Genomic DNA, 14,608 nt, shown 5'->3' with positions numbered 1-14,608 from the left:
TATTTCTTCTTCTAACATGTCAGGTCCCAGACTGTCTCTCTTCCACTACAAATCAAGGAGGAGTAATATTTTACAAAGCCCTCATTTCCCAGAAAGGGTTAAAAGTTCAGACTCCCTGGACGGCTGAAATTTCTGCTCAGCATTCCCATCTCTCAAGCTGGGCATCATCCCCCTCTCTGAATCTCCTCTGCCAGCAAATTTCCAGGTGCCGTCAGGCTCTCTGTCTCTTTCCCTCTGAGGGGGGACAAAGGCATCTCCATTTCTCTCCACCCTTCCGTCCGCAGGAGCTGGCTTGGTTCCAGACCTTCAGCCCCTCGGCCTACCTGGACCAGGCCATGTGGCTTCCCCTCCCTCACCCAGCCCGTGGCTGGGCAGGGGAGAGTCTGCACTGCACTCTCTGATGACCAGAACCAAAGAGACAGTTCCCCTCGAAGTTCTTTCTTTTAACCCCCTGTGTTCTCAGAGGCGTGTCCATACTTTCAGTGGTCACTCCAGGTGCCAATATCTAAACCTGACCACTGATTGGTTTGACCTAACTTCCTGAAGAAAAATTCACTTCCATGTCAAACTACAACAGTAGTGTAATTACTCCTTTGCTGAGTTCCTTTTGATCACTTTTTTCCTTGCTGACATTGCAGAAGGCAGTGTTACAGCATATTGTATTGACAGATCTTCAGGTTCAGAAGCTCCAGCAATCTAGGTTTTAATGTCTTTATTACATAACACCTCCCTGCCCCCCCCCCCCAAGTAGCTAAGACAGTTCTCAGCTACTAGCACATTTCAGGCCTATAGAACCAGAAACTGAGGGTAGAAGAGTAGTTCTCAACATGATGAACACAGGAAAACTGGAATGGTTCTTCTAAGATAAAGGAGAACATGTTTTGCAGCACCAAAACTAGAAAACTAGTCAAAACCATTAGAGAAGCAATGACAAATCAAGATTAGGCAGCTGTGCAGACCACATGCAAGAATAAGACACCTTTGAAACACAGCAAGGTAGACTTGCACATAGCATCTACTAACACACTGAGAATACCCCAAGCATGTGTCTGAACCAGCAAATAAACCCATCCCTTTCATACTTTAGGTTTTACCAGTGTTACAGCTTTTCATTCATGGAATAATTACTTTTACACGGACAGCAGGCAGTGAGAAGCACCTTTATTCCAAAAATTAAATACACAATTTCGGAACACAAGAATCTTGCTTTTACTTTACATGGAGGCAAATATTTGTCATTCACTACTTCACTGTCAGTGGAAGTTCCTGAACTTCATAGTCCCTGTCAGGATAAAGCTACACTTATATAAGGATTTCTTGTCTACAACTGGAGTTTTAAAAAGTTACTAAAATAACTTCACACAAACATGAAAATCTTTTTGTATTAGCACATTCTTACCAGAACACTTGGCCAATTAATTACCTTTATATAAAGAATCCAATCTGTCACACAGCATTTGACTACAGTTATCCACCCCATTTAATATATCAGTTACAACATAATGGACCTTTGAGCTAGTGGGGGGCTAATATATGGTATTATAATGTATCCCTGCACCAAATGTTACATCAATATATATACAATGTATATGCAACTAAGCAACAACATGCATTATATTTACAGACTATGTAACAAACCTGTGCACAACTGCAAACTGACTATAGAAGTGAAAAAATTCATTTATATGGTACAAATTTATTTGAATTATGAAAATTGAACCGCATTGAAAAGGGAATCTAAAAAAATTCCCCCACATCTGCTCTTTTATCACGACATTTACTTCTAGCCTTTGTCCGAGCCTTGAATGCTGCAGAGTTGTACAAGTGCTACAAAACAGAAAAAGAAAAAAGAATTACATATTGCCATAAGGCTTATGCCCTTCAGATATTTTTCATGTTACAAATCAAATGAAAATATCCTTTTATTAATCTTTGAAATAAACTGGTAGGCCTTCTAAAATTTATAGTATGCTATCTTTGCACCAAAGACTAATTTGTGTGTGGATATATTTACGGACAGACAGATATTTAAAAGAAACTTGGCCTGTATAAGAAAGGCTGAACTATGAGTAGTTCTGGAAGCCAGTCAGTCAAGTAGATACCATGTAGGTTACATTTACCCCCAGATTCAACTTGACAGCACCATTCCCCAGATTATATGCAGGATTAATGCATTCACAATCAACAGAAAAAGGCCAACCTCCTAGTGCCCATTTCACATTGTAGAGCTTGGGATACTGTTTTTATAAAGACTCAGTTTCCTGTAGGTCCCTCCTGAAAAGCTCTCAGAAGAGACCAAGTTTCACATGTGTGGAGCATGAATCTAGTACCCAGCAGCAACCACATAAACCTTCAGACGCCTTGGAAAAAACACAGAAGCAGAGACATGCCCAGTGAAAAAACTAAGAGCTCATAGATGCATACAAGAAAGGCTGGGTTTCATTCAGGACAATGACAGCTTCTGAAATGCAGGAGTAATTAGACAAGAAGAAAATTCATTAAGGTGCAATAACCTACCCTTTCAAAACGGGATATCTTCATTGTTTTAAGAGTAGCAGCATCCAGCATTACTGGTGGACCCAGCTCAAACACATTCCGAAGAAAGTCATTTGACTAAACAAGAAACATACCAAATGATTAGTTTCCCCTCTAATTATCAAGTCTCTAAAGTTGACTACTGTAAAATATCAAGTATTCCAGTAAGAAATACTAAGATTTGTGTCAAATTGCTGCTATCTTTTGCAATGAAGTCAAGAACACTTCCTTCTTTAACCAGAATAAGGCTAAAAGTGAAAACAGCCACCTTGAGAAGACAGACAGGTACTCCTGTTTCCTTTGAAATTTTTGTCTCAGCAAATGAGACACTGTTCTGTTCTACACAAAATCAGGCAGCTGAACAGACCTGTATGGCTTCACAACACCAGTTTTAAAATATCTGGCTGTGAAAGTAGTACTTGAGAAAACTGAAAAACCTGCTACAAGCCTGAGCTCCCTCAGTCACACAGAAATTCAATTAACACAGGACTGAAGATTTTAACCCCATGATTATCACAGCAATTTGGGAGCATATATTCCTAAGCTACAGCTCCTGCTTCTATTACATATGTAAACAGACGACTAGTAAACAAGCAGTTCCCAGAACAGAGAAAGATTCATACCTTCTCTTCTGGAATGCTATCACCATTGGCTGCAAGTTGTGTTAATTTTTTTTTACTAAAACTTTCCCTTTCTTTTACAGGCTTGAACAGGAAGGGTGGAGGCAAGCAGCTTTATAACAGCCAGACAACTATACTACTTTGCTGAAAGAGAGTGGAGGATTCAGGGAAAACCCTGAAGCTAAAAAGATATTCATCTTAAATTTCTTACTTCTTGGAGAAGTCGATTACTACACTAGCACACCCAGGCTACAACTCAGAACCAGCTAACCCAGACAGCTGTAGCTCACTGTAATTAATTTTTTAAGTGCTGTCTTTAACACCTCAAATGCAAGGCTCATTACTCCACTAAGTTCTACTCAGGATTTTGTAATTCAGACTGAATTACATCAAAGAAGCCAGACACAGAGGAACAGTCTGAGCAAATGTCAAAGAGCAGCTCACCTGCAAATGGTATTGCATCCCTGACCCCAGAACCTCCTTGAACGTCTCATAAGTTTGTTTTTTAACCCAGCAGTCAATATACATGCGCTCAGGTCCAAACTTCACCATCTCTGTAGGAAAGTCACGCTCCTATGCAAAAATCAAAGGAAACAACATCTCTAATTTTAATTTAAACAGTCTTTTGTCCTAGCAATTTTATATATCTCAGTGAACTTTATTTTGACTGATAAATTTGGCACACCAAAACCTTCCAAATAACACAGTATACGTATCCTAAAGATTGCATTTGTTCATAAAGTAGATGCACACCTACAGTCAAATCTCATGTAGAACTTGAAGCTGATAGTCTTCATGATTACAAAACTTTTTAAAAAACAAACACTCAACTTTCATCTTTAAAATTACTTTAAGAATTGGACTTATCTCCAGGAAAACCAGTTCTGAGTGCAGAAGTCACCTTTAAGTCAGACTGTAAGCCTCATTTAGTCTCTACCTTACAGGTATTTGGGACAATGGAATGTTTTAAGTACTAATAGGCGACTCAGATCCTTCTACAGGCAGAATCCCAGAGGTGACTTCAAATTATGCCAAGCCTTCTCCTTGGCTTCCACAATGTTTAACTATTCCCAGTATCTTTGTTCAACATTCCTAAAAAAACAGCAGTTCTATTCCACACATACGGTCAGACTACAAAATCTCACTTAAAATAGCTTTTTCCTTTTTCTTTCACTGAAAGAGTAATTCTGTTTAATAATAAAATTGCTTTCACTAAATTGTACACTATGTATTTTGAAGGTCAAGATTGTAACTAAGACAAAAGAATCACCTCAACAGCCCGCAGAACTTCTCTGAAGACAGATCGCTGCTTTCTTTTATCCACTTTGGCCCGGTGCTTGTTTCCATCAGTAGCCAGAGCTCTTAGTTTCTCTGTTAGAAGGTCCATATCTTCATAAAAGAAATCCTAGGTTACCAGAAAAAATATTTTTTTAGTTTTTTTTTAGATTTTAGTTTATTTTATGGCCTTAACCTTTTTCCCCACAAGTAAGAAAATGGATCTCTTTAAATTTTGGGCATGTAGATCTCTACAACCTCTTACTTTTTTAAAGAAGACAGAGAACGCTTCTGCAGCTCCATTTGCAGCATTGAAACCAGCAACAACAAAGTCACAGCACCCAGTTTACCAGGAAGGGCACTAAAAAAGTTTGTTTGGTCAGCCATGTGACCTATACACCTCCATCAATGTGCATATACCTGCCAATCTGTTCTACTCAGTAATTCCAAGGGACTCCAAACTGCTTAACAGATCTGCTGAACTACTCCTGCCAACAAGCCCAACAAGCTGAGGGCACTTTAATGTTATCACAAAATCCCTGCTGCTGGAGGCAAACTGTGAGACACCACTGGACTGACAGCATGGAATATTTAGGTGCAAGTCTTGTATGGAATGGGGAATTACGAAGCTTTTTTTTTTAATGCTTAACAAAACACTAAGTAAACTGTAACAAATAGCTTTGTGTTATTCACTTAATATGTGCTTTAAGTATATATAAATATTTTCTCTGCTGCATTTAATTCAGCAGTAGTTCACCTGGACTAATAAGAATGTATGTAAGCTTACGTAAAAAGTTTTTGTGGTTTGTGTGGATTTTTTTAATCTGAATGTTTTCTCATATCAACTGACTAGAGTGAGCTTACTGCATGCTTTCTGAAAGGAAATGGTCAAGGGCAAATACATCAAGCATTTTTAATCTGCACTGATTGTTAAGGATTCAGTGAGAACAATCTGTAATGATTAAAGGGGCATTTCCTCAATGCAACAGCAGAGATTGTAGTGAATAGTCTCATTTGTTAACACATTTTAAGATTTTAAGTACTTGCAGTTGGCTTGACCAAATAAAGGATCAAGTTGTGGTTTCCATTTATTTTTTTCCTTTCGAAGTTGACTTCCATAGCCAAGAGACTCAAATCCACACTGCTTGCATTTATCACTGCTTACAGACCCTTAACATTGTTTCAGATTATGCTGTGCTAGTGTGTCATAATTCCTGACTTAAATGGAGTTATCCTTTCACTTTAGGCGGCACTCTGGCAAAGCGCAGCAGCCTTGAGTTGGGAGCCCTTCAGGCAACTCTCCCAAACTGTGCCACGCATAAGCAGAGGGAGGCTGTTTCCTTCAGTGCTGTCAGGAAAAAAGTCTGACAATTAATAAGTCATTTTGAAGTATGTAAATGCAATTTTAGCTGTGGACAAGCTAATATTGAGCAGTTTGTACCTAATCCAATTCAAAAGCAAACTCTAAGAAATCTCCCCAGTTCAAATATTACTGTTATCTGTATGAAATTTGTGCCAATTCTTTAAAAACCTCCCCCTTAAAATGACTGCCTAGTTCTTAACTGACTAAAATAGTCAAATGCTGTGAAATCATCATGCAATACAAGTTATTCTTCTCAGGTTACCTAAGCAAGAATACTGAAAAAACAATACTTAAAGTCACCATGTTTTCTCCCTGATGATAGATTTTTGGCTGTGAGAGCAGAATTGTGCAGGCTATGATTTACTCAAACTTGTCTGTGTAAGCATCTGATGAGTGATCCCACTACAGTAAACAATACTGTTTCATTCTGGAATCTCTCTAAAGGTATCTTTTTTTATTCTATTTTAAAAGCAGGTGTTGGATTCAGATTTAAATCTTGCATTCCATATTTCTAGTTGCTATTACATAGTATTTGATGCATTTTGTTATATGGGTCCTGTTTTGCAATGTAGAAATTAAGTGTAAAATATCATAGCTGTGAATTACTGCTATACCCACTTAGACTGGGTGGACTTAGAAGAAACATAAACCAAGGAATTATTTGCTACTTGTTGAGATCCAGGGTGGTATGCAACACAGGTTAAGTAATTTGTGTCATCATTGTCCCAGTGAAGGACAGTTTAGCTGCTGACATCTACTTACAGTATCTGTTTCACGTGCCAGTTCAAACAGAAGTGCTAGTGTTTCTCCAGCAGCTATTCTCATGTTGAGATCATCACAAGACAACAGGCTTGGAAGCTTATGCAAGTGCCTAAGGGGTAAGTCATATTCCATTAAGATCTAAATTTTATTGACACTGTTTCATTGCATATAAAGAATCATAAATTCTACTTTCCAAGAAAGATACTCACATTTCAATTTTCTTCTTCACTTCATTCATTGGACAAATGGTCAACAATAGTGTCCATGCTAAGAGAGCACTGATGTGAAGCACAGTATTATGGGTACTTGATACACCATTAGTGTCTCTATCCCGCTGATAGGCCTTCATGAAGATGTTTTCCAGGCATTCCATAGTAGAGTACAGTTCCTGTACAAGTGAAAAATATAACGGAAGTGGTTTAGGAGTCACACATTTACACTTTGTCAGTTTATTACATTTGAAAGGCATCAATCAGCCTTACCGTAATGTCATCAGTCACAATGAAACAGCAAATCCCTAGGCAGGTTGCACACTAGACGCAAAAGAAAAAAAAGTGTCAGTATTTGACAACAATGTTACAGTTCCAAACTTGGGACCTTTGAAATTTAACATCTGGAACAACAGAAATTTTAAAAACCTTAGCAGAGTCTAGAAGTCCCAAATCCTTAATTCAGCTGCTTTATAATACTTAGCTCCCAATTCTCATCTACCCTCAGGATATTTTACAGCATTTGCTACTCACAAGCCTCCACTTTTCATGTATTATTATTTTAAAATAGCTTACAAAACCCTTGAAAAAGCTCCACATGGCATTCTTTTCACCCAATGATTTTAAATCTCATGAGGATTTTCAAACAGAAATGATGCTGATAATTATATGATATTTATTCATAGCTGTGGGAAATATTTTCTCCTTCTGACCACTATTTCAATTAAACAACATAAAAATTCTGCTCTTGAAAAGCCTTTCCTGGAACTTTCCAACTTCTCCTGCAGATCTGTTCCCTAGGCCCCATATTCTAGTTCAATTTCTCTTACAAAGAGTAAGAAAAAAAAAAAACATTTGAAAGTGATGCTGGCACCAACCACACACGACTCAAAACTACATTTGAACAGGACAAACTTTAATAGTTGTTGTTTATTTGCAGAAATAACGGCTGTTGAACTAATATTACCCCCTTTTTGCGGTGACAGTATCAGCTGTGCTACAGCTTGACTAGAATAGGAATAGCCAGCCACATAATGATAAAGGAAAGTTGGAGAATATTAGCTGAATCTCTGAAGTTTAAGCAAAAGTAAAACCCTTGGCAAGCACTTTGGACAATCTTCTCTCACTATTTTGAGTGTATTGCTGATGTACGGATGAGATGACCGGGCAAAAGTAACTTGGTAGAATGGCTGTATTGTTTATGTAGTCTCCAGATGTGCTACATGTGATTTTACCATAAATAAATGTAAATGCTTAAGTAACATTCCTGTGTTGTTTAAGAATAAAATTAAATTTCAAGAATAAAATAAAATTAACACAGGAAGGATATATCACTCAGTGGGAAAGTGGGAAAATGTTTTCTAGGACCCCAACATCAGTCCCCAGAATTGCAGTAAGGAAGCTGCAGTACAGTGAGTTCAGACACTTGACAAAGCAGTACATGTAACAGCTAAAGAAGAGAATCATGTTCAACCTTCAGGTGGAACTTTTTAAGCCAGTGAAAACTGCTAGACATCATTGAGGGCGTATGTCAACATTATGAGTACACATTAGTGCGGTAACCTTTAGTCCTGGATTACACAATAGTGAGCTGGTCAGAAGCAGCCCTCTGTCCCTGCCTGGCAAATAAACATTTCATACTTACAGCCTGTCTGGCTTGGATACTGGCTGTTCCATCACAGACAATCTTCTTCAGAACTGGACCAAGGGTCTTAAAAATTTCCTCGCTTTCAATTCCTGACCCCATCTGCACACACAGAAGACATGCCAGTCCAGCAGCTGCACACTGTTCATCACTCTTACCTAGGGATTAAAACAGTGATGAGCAATCACCTTTTGCCCTGCTTTCCTCCTTTAATCTTTTAAAGATAACAGTCTGAAAGCATGTAAAGGAAAATTCAGGAACCAATAGATAGAAGATAATTTCAGTTAATTTTCTAGGACAGTTAAAATGTGACACCTACATTTAACAAGTAATGCTACCTAAATTTTTAAGAGAACATTCACAATCTTAATTTCTTTTAAACAACATGCTATTTCATAGGGATTATTGCTTTCTAGTACCATGCATATTAATTACCTTTCTTTATGCAGCGCTCAATGCTATCAGTTAGAGTCATTCTCCTTTCCATGATAAATTCATATAGTATTTTAGAAGAAAATGCACTTTTCAGACTTTCAAGGGCTGCTTGTCTTGTCTTTGCGCTGTTAGAAGAGAGAAGGAAGACCTCCTGAAATCAGCACGTATCAGTTAAACCTCTGCCCTTGCTTTATGGCGATTTATATTTGCCTACACCCAGTAGTAAGAGTAATGCACAGAAGTACCATGAAGAAATGAAATGCTCTGAATTGCCTCCTTACTCAACGACAGCAAAATTTTGTTTGGAGATAAGAGTTCACAGCAGTTTTGCTGGCCAGAAAGAAAGTCACTCTACTTCAATATATTAGAAAAGTAAAGTCTAACCCATCCTAAAAAAACAGTAGAAGGAAAAAGGTTTTCTTAGATCCAGAAGTCCTCCCTAGAGTAAAAATCTAAGTAAGCATAGAAAGATTTGATGTGTATTTTCCTTATTAAATCAAGCAAGAAAACAACGCATTAATTTGTTTCTTCAAAGCAGACTATACCTCTTGTCCAATGTAAGATCAATAAATCCCTTCAACTTGTATTCCAAGTCTTCTTGAGTGGCTTCTTCATCAACTTCAGGCCCTAATCCAGAAGAAATAATTTAGTCCTACTAATACACATTTCATTAGCAGACACAGTCATTCCAACACAATGCTTTTAACACCAATAAGAAAGCAGCTTAATATAGAAAACAGCTACAGAATTGTTCCGTATCAAAGCAGCATAATGCTGTTAAACCTACTATATAAGACTGTGCCCTAAAATACTTTTATACAAACTGGCCTATTGATACATTTGTGCTGTTTCTAGATCTGCTTCTTACACATGTCAAGAATGAATGAGAGCGAATCAGGTCTTACATAAATTTTCTCCATCTGATGACCATCAGCCAATTCTGTCAACAACGCATTTTCATCCAGTCCACTACACCTACCCCTGGAGTACAGTGAGGTGCTTACAGCTGATGCAGTGAGTCAGAGCAGCCTGTCCTATATAGCATCAATTTAAGAGTGGCCTGTATCCAAAGATGGCTCCCTGCTTATCCCCCTGTATCAGGCTTTCAGGTCCCCTCCTTTCAACAAAATGGCATTAGAGTATTCTAGGTTGCAGAGAGGGTAAAGGAGACAAAGAACAAATCTAGCTCAAAACAGGCAAATGTGACTCTTCCCATCTTAAACTGTTCTGCAGCTCTTACTGCTTCAACTACCTGTTACGATAATCCATGTCTTACAGTTCACCTTAAAATTCTCATTGACTCTGTAGCAGCACTCTATATCTTATTGTCTCTGTATCTATATTCTCTTCTAATAGAACAGAGCCTGACAGTTTCACAAGGCTCATGAAACTTGGAGTTATATTCTTACCAAACAAAAACAACAGCCACTGGATTAACTATCACAGTGTTAATATGTCATTATTTCATTATTTCTACTTACAGTCTACTACTTAAAACTACTAATCAGCTCAGGTTTTATGTTTTTAAAAGATGAATAGATATAAATAAAAGAATTTACCATCCTCAGTGAAGCTAGCAGGATCACTGAAGCCACTGCAGTGGCTCATGGTTTCAATTGAAGCATCTTCATCACTAAAAGGCTGCACGTTTCTGGGCTGACCACCTTAAACAAAGATGAATACAATAGTTTGGTCATTTCTCATACAGAAAAGGAAGATCGGAGGACCAGAAGTAGAACTGAACCCTCCCAGAGCAGATTCACTCTCCCTGACCCAACCACAGCACGAACATTTCCATCCTCTGTTGGTTCCTTTACTCCCACCTACTCTGAAGACCTTGTTGGCTCTGTTTTGGAAGATCATTTGTGAGCAGTGAAGAAGGACCCACCTAGTACTGGGTCCAATTCCTACTCTAGCTATTAGCTGAATTCCAATTGTAAATTTAGGATCTTTCTACAGTCCACTTCATGTTAACGTGCTTTAAAAATAGGGCTACGTTAATTTAACTGTTAGAATGAGCTACCTAAAAAAACTGCTATACAATCTTTATTTTTTAATTCTGAGGAACTTCAAGACAGTGTAAGTTAAACCTTTGGGCAAACATACATTACCCAGTTAAAAGCAGGGTTTATGAGATTAGGAGTAGTAAGTGCAGCATCAGCTATGTCCAACACTTTTACTACTGAATTACAAGTACAAGCCAGAACGTCAAACGCTTCAACAGGGGATCGAAGTTTTCCCTCTCAGGACAAAGAAGGCCTTGATGCAGCAGCTTTCAGACTTTTTGATGAAAGTAGTATTTTTAGCAGTGTTCACCTCCGTTTTAATATCTGTTACTTCTCCAACAGTTCCCAAAACATCATTTACAGAAATCTGAATTCTGTTCGTTCAGCTATTTTTTTCCTAAATTATTTAGAAGGTTGAACACAGGGCTTACCAGCTTTAAGGAGGCTCCCTGACTACCAAGACCCCAAAAAACTATTTTTATCGAGACAGACTCAACTTTCAGTTGGATCAGTGTCCAAGTGCTTTCTAATGAAGTTAGTCACACTCCGGAAGTTTTGCTACTTTTAGCTGTATCCACTTGTATCATTAACCATAACCCAAAAAACCCCACCAGCCAATCCATGAGCGAACAAACTTGGAGGCTCGTAGCTCTCACATGGCCACATTCTTGCTGCTGCTATCAAACAGGGATTCAACAGAAGTGGCAAGAAAATCAGCAAGCCCTTCACAAACTAAAATAAGAGCAAGTTGCAGAAACACCCTATCAGTTGCTCACTTCCTGAAAAATTGGTATTAGAAACCGATGCTGCACAAAGCTATGCTAGCTTGGAGTGCAATTTCTCACCACCCCACAAAACCTCCGCTCTGCCCCAAGCATCAGCACCACAGACACGCACATTCTGCATTTGTATGGAGACCGCTTATTTTAAAACATCCTATTTTAGGCTAAGAAAAAGGATTGTTTCTTTAAAGACAGAGCAGCCTTTCGGTGGTGGTGGCGCAGCGGGCGGACGCGCGGCCGGCCGCTCGAGCCGCCGCTGGCCCGGGCCGCTCCCGCCGTCGCCGGTGGCGCCAGCGCGGCCGCGCCCGCCGGCCGCGGCTCCCCGGCGCATGCGCGCAGCGGCGTGAGGTGGCGGTTTCGGGGACGGCTCCTGTCACTCGCCCGGCCCCGACGCGGCCAGCGAGAGCCCCGCGGCCGCCCGTCCGTCCTCCTGCTGCTCACCCACCGGCCGCGGGGAGGCGGGGCACGGCCGGACAGGGCGGCCCTCCCGCGGCGACGGGAAACGCCGTCTAGACCCCGCGCCCCTACCCGCCGGCCCGGCCGCGCTCACCGGCTCCGCGCTGGTGGTTGCTCCCCCGCTTCTTAGGCTTGGGCATGGTCGCAGCGGCGCTCAGCTCGGCTCCCGCGGCCCCTCTCCGGGTCTCGGTCTCCCTGCTCCCCCCCGCCCGGGAATCAGCGACAATCAGCCGATGGAAGAGCAGGAGCGCTTTTTACTCCAACGCCTCTGCGAGGCTGACTTCTCGGGCCGGGGCAGCGGGGGTGATTGGCGAGAGAAGGCGGATAGCGAACCGGCGGCAAAGGCAGAAATCCCCGTGGAGGCCCGTGAGCGGAGTCGATGCATTTTTCTCCTCTCAGACACCCGGGGCTAAAGGCGCGGAGGGGGCGCCGGAGCCGCTTTTATAGCCTCACCGGACTGCGGGGGCGGAGCCCCGCGCCGCCGCAGCCAATGGCCGAGCGTTGCGACGTTGGGCCGCTGACTCAGCGACGCGAGCTCGTGACGAGAGAGCGCTGCTGCCCAATGGCGGGGCTGGGACGTCAGCGGGGCCTCGCGCGTCGCGCCGCGGTGCACGCCGGGAGCGGCGGGCCCTGGCGCCGGCCCAGGGGTGGTGCTGGGGGCGTCTGAGGCCGCGTGGGGCGGGGGACAAAGCGGCCCCGCGGTGCCCGCGGGTCCCTCCGTGCCGGCTGGGCTCGGCTTCCAGCCTGCGCCGTGTGCGCGGCTGGCAGTGGGAAGGACAAACTCGGCTGGGCAGCTCTGTGGGTGTGCAGGGCTGTCGCCGGCAATGCTGGCCGTGTGGGCGGGGAATGCCGGAAGGATTCACAAAATCACACAACGGTTTGGTTTGGAAGGGACCGCTGGTGATCCTCCAGTCCAACCCCCTGCCAAGGCAGGGTCGCCTGGAACAAGTGGCACAGGGACGTGCCCAGGTGGGCTTTGAATGTCACCAGAAAGGAGAATCCACGATCTCCCTGGGCAGCCTGTTCCAGTGCTCTGCCACTGTAAAGTTCTTCCTTGTGTTGCGGGGGAACTTCTTGTGTGTTGGTCTATGGCCACTGCTTGTCATCCTGTCACTGGGCACCACTGGAAAGAGTCTGGCACCATCCTCTTGGCTCCCACCTTTGAGATACTGACATGTATTATTAATGAGATCCTCTCTCAGTGGTCTCTAGACTAAACAGGCCCAGCTTCCAGTTTCCCCTCATAAAAGAGGTGCTCCAGACCCCAAATTATGTTTGTGGGCCTCCACTGGACCCTCTCCAGTAGCTCCTTGTCTTTCTCGTACTGAGGAACTGGGAACCAGTGTCCCTTCTCACTTAAAAACAGATACATAGGATAGATGCCTTACTCTTTCACAGCAGATTTTCTTCCAATGCAGAAATTAGTTTTGTCAATTACATCTTCCAATGTAGAGGCTTGTATTTTATGTTTTTTTAATCCAAAATTAATTTTTTATGTTCTTTGCTAAACATCAAATAAATAACTAAATAAATTAATTAATAGAAATAAAATAGCTTTCCTGTCCACCAAACAGAGATTGGTTTATGTTTCTGAGCTCTGAATGTTTGTGAGTGTTCACTGATGGGCCATATCAGAACTGCAGTGTTTGAGGAAGTGAAGGCAGTTTTGCAGAACTTGCTGAAAGGTTACATAAGACACAATTGTGATTACACTGTTTGAATTATGTTGTGTGCAAAATGTATTTACACTGACGTCCAGAAAGGTAAACTCCCATAACAATTGTCTATATATGCCACGTGAAAAACAAAGGAGTTAGTGACCCGTTTGTGCATGCTGGGTCGGGAAATGCTAGAAGTGTCTATTTCTAGTAAATAGTAGCTGGCTGTACCTGAGCCCAATGTTTTCATTGCTGTGCAGTGTGAGACTCCTGGTGAACAATTCCCTGGGTGTGGGAGGTTCAAATCTCTGAAAAGGCTTAGCCAGATCATTTAGCATCCTGTTTAAGAAGAGCAGAGACAGACATTAATATGTACTGCATCTATACAGGACAACACGTACATGTCTCAAAGGCACTAGTTTTTCTCCCTCAGGATGAAATGTTAGAGCAAAGGACAGCCTTCCAGGTAGGTTGGCAAAGGAGTGGCAATTAAATGCAGAAGGCAAAAAACTACTCTTGGGTCCACAAGACATTATTAGAACAAGGGAGCAGCACTGGGCACACCACAACACCCAATAGGAGCCAAGCAAACTTGTATGGTGGGAGTATTTGAGCTGTAAGATGCCAATACCACTTGAGTGAGAGCAGCCATGTCCTGACAATTTCCTGTATGTTCACCCTCATAATATACAGATTGATTTTGCGATGCAGGCTGACTGGCCTCAACAGAATTGAAATTTCTGCCTTCCAGCTTACAGCCCTGGCTCACAACTGCTGTCTGAGGCTGCCAGCAAGGATTTAATTTAATGCTGAAATCCTTGCAGGTGTGACAGTCTGAATAATGTGCTGAACTGTGCATGTC

At 41.8% G+C, this 14,608-nt stretch overlaps 1 protein-coding gene across 1 annotated transcript; it reads right to left on the bottom strand.

Annotated features, from left to right (window-relative positions):
* Positions 1-1,146: 1,146 nt before the first annotated feature.
* Positions 1,147-12,542, bottom strand: IFRD1 (interferon related developmental regulator 1). The gene is made up of 12 exons (XM_053977811.1): positions 12,183-12,542; positions 10,404-10,508; positions 9,390-9,471; positions 8,845-8,969; positions 8,410-8,567; positions 7,038-7,088; positions 6,765-6,943; positions 6,556-6,664; positions 4,426-4,560; positions 3,600-3,728; positions 2,518-2,613; positions 1,147-1,827 (listed from the first exon to the last, which is right to left on the bottom strand). The coding sequence occupies exons 1-12, from the start codon at positions 12,226-12,228 to the stop codon at positions 1,738-1,740; spliced, it is 1,305 nt and encodes a 434-aa protein (XP_053833786.1). The 5' UTR covers positions 12,229-12,542; the 3' UTR covers positions 1,147-1,737.
* Between the last annotated feature and the right edge of the window lie 2,066 nt (positions 12,543-14,608).

The sequence above is a fragment of the Vidua macroura genome, chromosome 5, assembly GCF_024509145.1.
Source record: "Vidua macroura isolate BioBank_ID:100142 chromosome 5, ASM2450914v1, whole genome shotgun sequence".
NCBI lineage: Eukaryota > Metazoa > Chordata > Aves > Passeriformes > Viduidae > Vidua > Vidua macroura.
The sequence above is the reverse complement of the archived record's forward strand: the minus strand, read 5'-3'. Positions and strand labels throughout refer to the sequence as shown.

Excerpts from the sequence above, each read along its gene's own strand:
- IFRD1 (XM_053977811.1), bottom strand. The coding sequence starts at position 12,228 with ATGCCCAAGCCTAAGAAGCGGGGGAGCAACCACCAGCGCGGAGCCG. Across the intron at positions 7,089-8,409 it reads GTATCCAAGCCAGACAGGCT|TGTGCAACCTGCCTAGGGAT; the intron begins GTAAGTATGAAA and ends TTTTGCGTCTAG. Across the intron at positions 4,561-6,555 it reads TGGCACGTGAAACAGATACT|GATTTCTTTTATGAAGATAT; the intron begins GTAAGTAGATGT and ends CTGGTAACCTAG.